Here is an 11,463-nt window from a genome sequence, read left to right as displayed (position 1 = left end):
TGATGCAAGGCATTTTCAAATCAAAAATATATCATGTCTCTTAGATAGGCGACAAAAATATTTTGGATGCAAACTCCATTTTATCCTGATAATAATGTTTCATTGTTCGCTGTCCCATTTAATTGATGGTGTTGTATCATCCTAAATATTCTAGTTTTGCGAAAAGCATTTGTACCTTTTGTTTTCAGCATATAAAGACGATTATACGGACTTTGAAACGCATCAAAATGTTTTACTGGAACCATAATATGTCAGGAAAACCCAAGCATGAAGCAAACCATGCTTTAATCAACGTCTTGACGTGTTTTACGACTTCGGAAGAGAAAAGAGTCGTGTGTTTCAAGCGCGATTTATTTTTTTAGAACATAATATTTTCCATTTCTCTCCACGATATTGACTAATTGATGCAAGGCATTTTCAAATCAAAAAAATATCATATCTCTTAGATAGGGAACAAAAATATTTTGGATGCAAACTCCATTTTATCCTGATAATAATGTTTCATTGTTCGCTGTCCCATTTATATGATGGTGTTGTATCATCTTAAATATTCTAGTTTTGCGAAAAGCATCTGTAACTTTTGTTTTCAGCATATCAAACACGATTATACGGACTTTAAAACGCATCAAAATGTTTACTTGAACCATCATATGTCAGGAAAACCCAAGCATGAAGCAAACCATGCTTTAATCAACGTCACGACGTGTTTTACGACTTCGGAAGAGAAAAGAGTCGGGTGTTTCAAGCGCAATTTATTTTTTTAGGACATAATATTTTGTATTTCTCTCCAGGATATTGACTAGCTGATGCAAGGCATTTTCAAATCGAAAAAATATCATATCTCTTAGATAGGGGACAAAAATATTTTGGATACAAACTCAGTTTTATCCTGATAATAATGTTTCATTGTTTGCTGTCCCATTTAATTTATGGTGTTGTATCATCCTAACTAGAAATACATGCATGCAGTAACCCCTCGCCGGTTCTTAATGCGATAACATAATTTCCAAAAATCGGTGAAAAATAAATTTAATTCAAGAAATATATAAATACAAACTATGTTACAAATTTACAATAATACAAAATTTACAGAATAATAAAAATAACAATTTACATATAATTTAAAACAATTAAAAAATTTAATCAATAACAATAGCCCCGTTTACATTACAGTCAATTTATCGGCACGGCACGGCTAAAATTGGTACCCGTACCCAATTTTATTAGTGTTTAGGCTACGAAAGCAAAGGCCGATCACAGATGAAATGGGCACCCATTTTAGCCGTGCCGTGCCGTGCCATTAATAAATCGAGTGTAGTGTAAACGGGACTAATATAACGTAAACGTGAGAACAACACGAGGCTACGTTGACATACAGTGATTTATGAGCAGCTAGTTGAAAACAATATTGTCTCGTCTTTAATGTACTGATAGCTCATTGTTTTTTTAAATCTTATTCAACATTTGTATACCGGGCAAGATGTTCAACGGGGAGATTTCAATTACACTGTATATCAACGTAGCCTAATCTGCACGTTTGAGAAGTTCAAGCAAATCAAGCATTGAACTTCTCAAACGTGCAGTTTGTAAACTGCATTGTGGGTTTTGCCCCAGTTTTTTGTGCCCCCTGTCGCTGGGGGCACACGACTTTCGTGTGGCCTCTTCGGCCACATAACCAACAAACAGCCCCTATAAATAAAAAATGTTATTACATAGCTTTGAGTTAACTGTGAATTGGTGATAGAACTGCAGAATAATTACTCGGGTCACCAGTTGGAGAAAGAAATAGCCTAAAACATTATTGTCATATATTGCGATGGGCAGCGTCTATACTACCATTACTATCTAAGAATAGCCCTGAAGCCATGAATATTGTTTGTGAACCAGTGACGTAACAACTGACTATACATTACGTGACAATCATAAGGTACTGTATACATACGTGCGTCGCATGTCGCCGCTCGGTGGCCACGAAGGCCACATTTGTAACACCGCCCTATTATCAAGAAATGATATCAAGAAATAATTGGTTTGCAGGCTACCAAAAATCTTGAGTTAACTGCATGACCATTATCAATTAAACTTTACTAACCTCTCATTTGTCCATGCAACACTAAAAAGACAAAATGTCATATTGAGCATCCTGACAATGCAATATTTGTTGAGTAGCATCAATGGGAAAAACCGGAAACAATTGTTGTGGATATAATGAATCATACAGTACCTCTGCCTCTTCCCCCGAACCGCCCAGGGCGTGGGTCATTATCTAAAATAAATAAATAAAACAACTTGGTTGACATATTGCATAAATCCATGTAATGATAGGAGGCAACCTTTTTAATTTTAGAGTTTTAAATTGATGACAAAAAACTTGAACATGCATCATCATCACTTAATACATAAAATTAGTAATATAGAACAAAGTAGCTGATACATATATACTGTCAAGGTTTGCATTAACTTGCAAGGCTTGAGAGTTGAAAATATAAGTTAGTTCATTTCAATATATATTAAGATGCAATTGCTCTACTATACCTTTCTAATCATAAAATGTTAAACAATATAGGCAGTATATACAAAATTTCAAAGAACATATCATTTTTGTGCATATTCAATCAGCATACCAGGCCTTTCTTGAGGTGCATGACCATTGTCAATTGAACTTTACTAACCTCTAACTTGTCCATGTAACACTAAAAAAACAAAATGTCATATTGAGCATCCTCATAATGCGATATTTTTTGAGTAGCATCCAATGACAAAAACTGGAAACAATTGTTGTGGATATAATGAATCATACAGTACCTCGGCCTCTTCCCCCGAACCACCCAGGGCGTGGGTCATTATCTAAAATAAATAAATAAATAAAACAAACTTGGTTGACATATTGCATAAATCCATGCAATGATAGGAGGCAACCTTTTTAATTTTAGAGTTTTAAATTGTTGACAAAAAACTTGACCATGCATCATCATCACTAATTAATACATAAACTAAATAATACTGAACAAAGTAGATGATATATACCATTAAAATTTGCATTAACTTGCAAGGCTTGAGAATTGAAAATATAAGTTAGTTCATTTCAATATATATCATCATGCAATTGCTTCACTATACATTTATAAATGTTAAACAATATAGGCAGTATGTACAAAATTTCAAAGAACATATCATTTTTGTGCATATTCAATAAGCATACCAGGCCTTTCTTGAGGTGGAGGATTCACTAGATTAAATGAAAGTATTTCAGTTGTGCAGGGGAAAGTATGCATCAATAAGTCACATCAATCACGAAACTTACTGGGTTGCTCATCTGGCCCCTGGGCCAGGTCAGGGACTGCCTCAAGTATTTCTATAGTGAAAGAAAATTTGCATGTGTTATCCTTTTAGTGCTATGTGAAAAGACATACAAATTAACTAACTGTGACAAAAATAGTATTTCAAATAGTTTTTTAATCATATTTACCATCATCATTATCAATATCAATGTCTAAAATCCAACAAATAATTGTTAAATTAGATTTTTGAACATTGGAAATGATCAACGACATTTTAATCAGTTGCTAATTTGTACATTCAGAGTGAAAGATATATAAATATGTGCCTATATACATACCAAGTACGAGTTCATCCTCATTTATATTCTCCACTAAAGTAGTTGGTAAAGTAGATGTACATATTAATACAATAATTGCACTACCAACATCATGAAAAAAAGTGCTTTGTTGAAATAATTTTGCATCTTACTTCTTCGTCTTCTTTAGATCTTTAGAGTATATATAAATATGCCATCAACATAAAAAATATATTGAGCAAAAAAAGTATGTAAAAACAACAGCACCATATAGCGTACTCGAGGCAAGCTCAAAAATCATAAAATACAAATATTAGTTTTGAAAAAAATATATCTATTGTAATATAAAAAAACTTACATGTTTTAGATTTTTTTCAAAACTTCTTTTAATCTAAAATATAAGAAAAAATATAATATTTTTATTATTTCCTAAAGGTAAAGCGCATCAGCCATCAGCGTTGCAAAAATCGACAAATTTATAAATGCTTTAAAAACAGTTTTTTCAGTTTCTTCCAAAAATGTTTCTCCTCAAATTTGTAAATTAAAATGTCAACAAGCGAGAAGTGTAGTATAATTTATTGGGCGAACTTCGAAATGTTCAATATTTTATAAAGTTTTTTATTATGAATATGACTTACCGCAGTCCAAACAGTGACACAGAACAGGACGATATTTTCGCGCGCTTTTTGAAATTTATGCTATACGTGGATTTTGCGTGAACTCTTTTTCAGTCACCAGGTAAATCGCGTAAACGCCTACACGCACGAATTATAAAGTAAAGAGTTTTGAACAGTGAAACGGTTGATTGTTTATATTGTATCTTACTTGATTGATGTTCTAATGTTTTTTAGTAAAACGAACAAACTTTAATAATGTAAATATCTGTACATGTCAACAGCCACCCTCAAAAACATAATACGTGAGATTATGTCTAGTAACAGGCAATGACACATGTTTACATGATAAATTGCCCTCCTCAAAAACACAATAGAGGAAATGTCTGTAACAATTTTTTAACAAATTCATTTCCAAAATTGTGTCTAGTAACAGGCAAGTCTTTCCTCGAAAGCACATTGGTGCCCAGTATCATTGAACAATATATATGTAACAACACAAACTTACAGCACAATCCATCCACCAGATTTTCAATGCTTATGCCTCTGCTTCTTTTCTGCAAGCACACGAAGTCGTCGTTCTGCTTCTTGTCGCTTCTTCAAATTTTTATTCCTACCAATGACTTTCAGACGATCAAATGTCATAGGTTCAAACACAATATCATGAATTGATCTTACCCTGGATGTTGCCACAAATGTGCAGCCAGCAACTCTCTCCCCTTTACCTAAATCAACAACAGCCTTGGTTAGTGTCTGTCCTTGGGACTTGTGTATCGTCATTGCATACCTCAGCCGCAAGGGCAATTGTTGTCTTGACAAATACTTTCCATCCGCCATCCACTCAAACAGTCTTGGAGGCACAGGTATACACTTTGAACATTCTTGTAGAAATGCAGGGCCAGAATATGCCGGAAAATGAACCAGTACTGCAATCGGTAGATTTGGTGGACCCACATTCTCCGCAAACCAAAATTGCTCAATAGTTCCAAAAGAGCCATTGCAAAGACCAACTTCTGCCCAAAGGTTACATGTCAGCATCACTTCTGCTCTGGTTGACAAAAAGAGAACAGCTTCCAAACCACCTGCTTCATCAGAGGTTGCCGCACTTGCACCCCGACCAGAATGCCTTGCTTGAATTTTGACCAATGGTTGTCCAATCTCTAGCAACTTTTCATAATTATATTCCGCGACACTTTTTTTATCAAAGTACAGCCGAATAGCATCACTAAATCGATCCATTGAAACGTTAGGCCTGGAGTGCTGTATTAATAGTCTCCAGTCCATCTCGGTAACTTGTCCATCTCTCAGTCTCATCAATAGCGATCTGAATGCAACTACTTCTGGGTCTTCACCAATCTGTCGCATGACCTGCTCTAAAATGACTACATGATCAAATGTCAAATACATACTGTGACCATGGTCACTGATTACGGATCCATTACCTGCAATGTACATTGGCCTATCGCCTACAGGAGGTAATTGGCCAAAATCCCCCATTAGGATAATCGACATGCCACCAAATGGGACATCCTCTTTCCCTGTACCTGCACGTAGTCTGTTGTCAAGCCATGAAAGCATCTTATGTCCAATCATTGACATTTCATCAATAATGAAAAACCTCTTACCTTCCAATCTGAGCTGCAATCTCTGTAAGGAATCGCCCTATAATTCTCTGTATTCCCGAATCGGAAGTTGAGCTGCGGAATGCAAAGTTTGACCACCAATACTGAATGCAGCAATTCCAGTGGTTGCTGTGACAATACATTGGTCTTGCAATACTTGCTTTAGGGCACTAATTAAATATGTCTTACCTGTGCCAGCAGTACCACTTACAATCATATGTAGTGGTTCACATTCATCATTAGCCATGGATGCAGTGATAATGTCAAATGCCAGTCGCTGTTTGTCATTCAAGGTCCCTGGGTCAACCACCACTTGTTGGTCACCTGTGTGATACTGCATACCTTGCTCCTCTGCATCCCTTCTCTGTTTAGAAATCCATCCAGGAGATTCTCTCAACAAATCCCCTGGCACGCCTCTTGCTGCTTCGAACCAATCCACTGCTTCGTTATTTGCCATTTGATTTCCTGCATCCTCATAATGTTGGTTGAGTCTACATAACAACATCCAATCCTCAATTTGCTCTTCCTCATTAGGTTGATCCTGTTCGTCATCGCTTTCATCACTACTTTCATCAGTTCCATATGTTTCATCTGTCTGTGCAGCATGGACCATCTCTGTTTCAATAGAATACCCAAATACATTGTCTCTGGCAAAATCTGTCTCAAGAAATGAAGCATATGTGTTAATAAACATATCATCAGTTTCCTCCATATTGTCCCATGCATTTGATGACTTATCTTCCCATGGTTTAAACTTAATGAGTTGATACTTGCAGTATTTTCCAAAGGTAGGGCTGCCAGGATTGGCTGTAACCTTTGGAAATGTCCTGACAATATAAGGATTCACTCGTTTTGTCAACTCACCTCTGACTCTTGTGAACTGAGATGCATACTGCATCAAATTCAACTGAGATAACCCCCTATACCTACTCTCCACTTTTGTCCGCTCTCCATAATCTTGAAGAACAGAATTCTGAAGTACTTCCTCTTGTGGATTTTCTGCATCAAGGATCACTTTTCTACTGTTTTCTAAAGAAACAGTAACAAAACTATACGTACAGCCTACCAAAGGCAAACTGAGTAACATATGGGCAGTCTCCTGAGCAGCCATGTCTCGATCACCAGCAACTTGGATCATTGCTTTCTTGATTGCAGAAGACACTTGGTCATCATTCTGTAATGAAGATACAGACAACTTCAGTATGTCAGAAGCAGATTTTGATCGTGGTTCCCCTTTTGCTGCATACTTGGCCATATATCTTGCACATGCCTTTTCATCCACAATTACCTGTAAATCCACATTGGCCCGCCAATTCTCAAGCATGACCCTGTTGTGTGAATTCAGCCTCTCATCATTTCTCTTGGTTTGCAACTCTGAGTGTACAGATTTATTTTTCTTACCTCGTACCTCATAAATCAGCGCAGTTTCCTCTTGTAATGGTTTTGGGAACCCAAATCTGCACTCTGCAGGCAGGTCAACCCTCTTCTTTTTCAGGCAATACGCTGGACTGCATCTGGTGTGCCTCTCTACTGAATTTACTAACCTGTGATAATCAACATCATGATTATCAACTGATGTGGCTTTCACCGCAGAAGGGTGTGGATCTGGTACTGTCCAGTTCTCATCAGGCAGATCATCATTAACTGTGGTCACAAGCCAGTCAACATAACTTTAAAAGGGATAAAAAGTAACAAATTGGTTAATACCTAATTTGTATATTTTTCATATTTGCTGTTTACACTCCCAATTCCTTAACAATAGGAATTACCAATTCCTGAAGAAAATATACGGAATTTTGTTTTGTTTTGTGAATGTATGTGGAAGTTGTATTTTTAGACATTTGCAACATTGCAGCATTTGTATAGTATGCTAACACTGATGCTAACTGTATAGTAGTGGGCTAAAAGTCTGGAAAAAAGTCTTATAAATGTTCCACAGCACACATTGGACACAATCTTTGCAATCTATATGCATGGTGAGTGTAATTTAAACATACCATTAATACTTGATGATTTAAACTTACCTAATTAGCTTTCTCTCCGCATCTTGACCCTCTCTGACAATATCATGGCAAGAGAATTCAAAATCATCAGGGGACATTTCATTTTCTTTCTCTTTCTCAAGCACTGCTTTACATGCACGTTTACGTAATAACCGAATATCTGGATCATTCTTTAATTTAGCACATCCATGAGCATGTATACTTCCTCTGGCCTGATATTCAAACCTATACCAAAACCATTCAGCATCCAAGACACCTTGAAGCCAATGTTGATAAACTCCTGTAGCCTTTGCATGAAGAACCAATCTGTCAGGTGCGGATTGTCTATCACTGCTTGTGCTCTCTCTGTTCTTGATGCACCCTCATTACTTTGCAACAGTCTTGCAAGTCGGCCAATGGCTGTCAGCTGCACTAAAGGTAAAGAAAAGGTAGGGCAACCTTTTTTGTTCAATCAGGGCCAAGAGTTCTTGCAGTCTCTGATACCAATACTGATTTGTTCCTTGAATTTTTGAAACATAACGTTGCAAACGATTTACCATTTGATTTGCACCCATAGAGTTTACCATTGTTTTCAGCTCCTCCATAGTCATGTTTGCATCCGCTGGATGTTGCCGCAGTAAATGTTAGCTTGTGACAACAGCTGATGCCTCTGCTTCATATTCAACGCCCAGTATGGGAACCGGGGATGTGAGGCAAACCTCCATTCAAACTTACCATTTGGCAGCCTCTCTGCAAACTTCATCAGGTGTTTGAATGCCTCTGCCAAACTTACCTCATGCTGCCTGACTCTGTTTGTCGGGTCACCTCTCCCATGGGGAAATAGTGTTGGAAATGCCATGCTTGCCAAACCATCTGTTTTAAATTCATTAACAGCATTACCTTCTGTAGATGGCCAGTCCAAAGGGTCAACCTCATTCACTGCATCTTGGATAGCTGCACCATCCTTTCTTTGTCTTTGACGCATAGGAATAAATGATGTACTGCTATTTCCTAAAACTAATTCTTCAACTGTTGCATTAGCACTCATTTCAGGTTCTTGTGGGGCCCCCTCATTTTCTGCATGAACTAAAAGTTCCTGGTCATCAATAACATACCTTAGCTCCTCAGGGATACCATTCTCTGGTAGACTTTGGATAACATCCCTGTCAATTTCAATGTCTTTGAAAAATGGATTGTTTGTTTTCAACCACAATATAGCTTCAAACACCTTGTGTCGACGAACTGTGAAATCTTTATGTGTCTGATCAGCACCACGTCTCCGCACAATCATAACAGGCAAGTCAGCCACTTGTGCAGGTAACCTATTCAAGAAACTTTGAATATCCTGTGGTAAGTTTAGTACGTGGCCTTTATAACCCCTTTGCCCACCATATTTTCTGTAGACTTGCATGATAGGGCAAACCCTTGAAATCAGCATTTCCTCTACTTGACATGTGTCAAACCTCTCAACTGCTCAGGAACAATACCTGGGTCCATGTCATTGCCAGCACTGAAATTTTTCGGGGATTTCTTGTCTCTTTGACAGCGGTAACAAACAAAGGGATCTGCTGCCAAGTTTTGCCTTGTTGGCCAAGCCTCTTTACAAATTGTACACTGGCGATGCTCTAAATGCTCTTGATCTAAATGAAAGCTGTGCATCTCATTCTGAACAAATACCTGCTCATGCAATGGGTTGTCAACATCTTGCCAGCCACCTTCATGTAAATATTGGTCTGAACTACTGGTGAGGACCTCATCTCTAGCTACTGTTATTGCATTTTCATGCCTTACCTCAGAATTTTGTGGCGGTACCTGTTGCATTTCATTACTATTACCTGTCTCCAAAAGACTTACCGCTCGTTGTCTCATTCTTTCAAGTCTTTTTTGTCTTTTTCCCTTACTTTCATGTTGCCTTCTTTCTCTGGCATTAGCTCTATTATGTTCTCTTTGCATCTCCCGTTTCTCCTCAGTACTTTCGTCAGTTCTTCGTCTGTAAGCAGCTCTTCGCATCCTAAGACGACGTTCTTTTTGTGTTGGCGTTTCTTGCAGCATCTTTTGTCGCCTTTCAGCTCTTAGCTCATTACCTTTTTTTCCTGTACTTGTTTCAGCTCTTCTTTTATAGGCATCCCTCTTCTTTGCCAGCCGATACTGTCTTTCCTCCGGTGTTTCACCAACTAACACAGCTCGTCTTTTTTCCCTCTGTCTTGCACGCCTATCCTCATACGTTTCTCCCTTCTTTTTCGTCTCCTGCTTTCTAATGCTGTTATTGTCCGACATTTCCGTGGAAATTGTCTTTCAGTGTTGTTTTTTTTTCAAATATAAAGCAATTGTTCACAATACTGTAAAGGTTTTTGTAATTTGCTTTTGTGAAAGAAATTAAATTCAAATTATAATGACAGTTAATTTACTCACGTAATTTTGTTTAAAAAAATTTAGGCCTTAGCCAATCATAAGCTAGTTAGTTACCAGCTCAAACTCGTCTTAAACTCACGCATGCGCATAACTTACAAAAACGCCCAACGTCCATGGCATAATGGCGGACAACTTTCATTTCGCATTTGCATTCCCGGGCGTAATTCCTAATCTCCGGGCGGAATTAGTACCCTCGCCCGGTGCTTCGCACCGGCTCGGGGAATATTCTAGTTTTGCGAAAATTATCTGTAACTTTTGTTTTCAGCATATCAAAGACGATTATACGGACTTTGAAACGCATCAAAATGTTTTACCGGAACTATCATATGTCAGGAAAACCGAAGCAGGAAGCAAACCATGCTTTAATCAACGTCACGACCTGTTTTACGACTTCGGAAGAAAAAAGAGTCGGGTCTTTCAAGCGCAATTTATTTTTTTAGAACATAATATTTTCCATTTCTCTCCACGATATGGACTAACTAATGCAAGGCATTTTCAAATCGAAAAAATATCATATCTCTTAGATAGGGGACAAACATATTTTGGATGCAAACTCCATTTTATCCTGATAATAATCACTGGACGAAAAACTGGATTTACGACTATAGTATATCTAAAGCAAACACGACGTAAATATCATATTCAGCAATGTTTGGACATATTTGTGCACAATCAAATTCTGTTTTTTCCGCATATTTACACACCACGTAAACACGCGGAAGACCGTTTTTATCGTATTGTTTACACCTAGTGTAAAGTTTTATGAAACATTCATATTCACTACTTATTTTCTCCAAAGCAAATAACGCAGTAAAAATGACATTTACAGCCATATTAAATATTGTCAAATACAACATTAGCACATAAAGTAAAAATAGCGTAAACCTTTGTAAAAATCGTAATCAACAACGTTTGCTCATATTTTGTTAAAAATCAAATTTGGTATTTTCACCATATTTCACACTAAGTAAATAAGGGGGAAGTTTGTTTTTGCGAAGACCGAAAAGATGAAATAAAGATGTACATTTGCAACATATTTTCTCAGTAGCAAATTGGATAGTAATACTATACTTACATAAATAGCGTAAATATAAAGAAATACAATATTGCACATGAAGTAAATATAACGTAAACGTCGTTAAATATCCCATTTAGTTGGATTTACTCCCGAGTTTTATACGAATTTTGCGTTTTATTTGTTTTGCTTGAAAATATACATAATGCTATATTTACTTGCCATTGGCATCATATTTTGA

At 37.0% G+C, this 11,463-nt stretch overlaps 1 protein-coding gene and 2 long non-coding RNA genes across 3 annotated transcripts; all 3 read right to left on the bottom strand.

Annotated features, from left to right (window-relative positions):
• Positions 1–1,941: 1,941 nt before the first annotated feature.
• LOC114543325 lies at positions 1,942–2,268 on the bottom strand. The gene is made up of 3 exons (XR_003689987.1): positions 2,225–2,268; positions 2,093–2,113; positions 1,942–1,996 (listed from the first exon to the last, which is right to left on the bottom strand). It is a non-coding gene; the product is annotated as an uncharacterized LOC114543325 (long non-coding RNA).
• A 934-nt stretch (positions 2,269–3,202) lies between these two features.
• Positions 3,203–3,493, bottom strand: LOC114543329. Its single transcript, XR_003689988.1, has 3 exons — positions 3,470–3,493; positions 3,305–3,355; positions 3,203–3,229 (listed from the first exon to the last, which is right to left on the bottom strand). It is a non-coding gene; the product is annotated as an uncharacterized LOC114543329 (long non-coding RNA).
• A 1,229-nt stretch (positions 3,494–4,722) lies between these two features.
• LOC114543328 (ATP-dependent DNA helicase PIF1-like) lies at positions 4,723–5,790 on the bottom strand. The gene has a single exon (XM_028562358.1). It carries the CDS (start codon positions 5,788–5,790, stop codon positions 4,723–4,725), a length of 1,068 nt encoding a protein of 355 aa, XP_028418159.1.
• Between the last annotated feature and the right edge of the window lie 5,673 nt (positions 5,791–11,463).

This window comes from Dendronephthya gigantea, unplaced genomic scaffold (genome assembly GCF_004324835.1).
Source record: "Dendronephthya gigantea isolate DGI-Jeju-01 unplaced genomic scaffold, DenGig_1.0 000438F, whole genome shotgun sequence".
Lineage (NCBI taxonomy): Eukaryota > Metazoa > Cnidaria > Anthozoa > Malacalcyonacea > Nephtheidae > Dendronephthya > Dendronephthya gigantea.
The sequence above is the reverse complement of the archived record's forward strand: the minus strand, read 5'-3'. Positions and strand labels throughout refer to the sequence as shown.

Excerpts from the sequence above, each read along its gene's own strand:
- LOC114543328 (XM_028562358.1), bottom strand. The coding sequence starts at position 5,790 with ATGTCAATGATTGGACATAAGATGCTTTCATGGCTTGACAACAGACTA.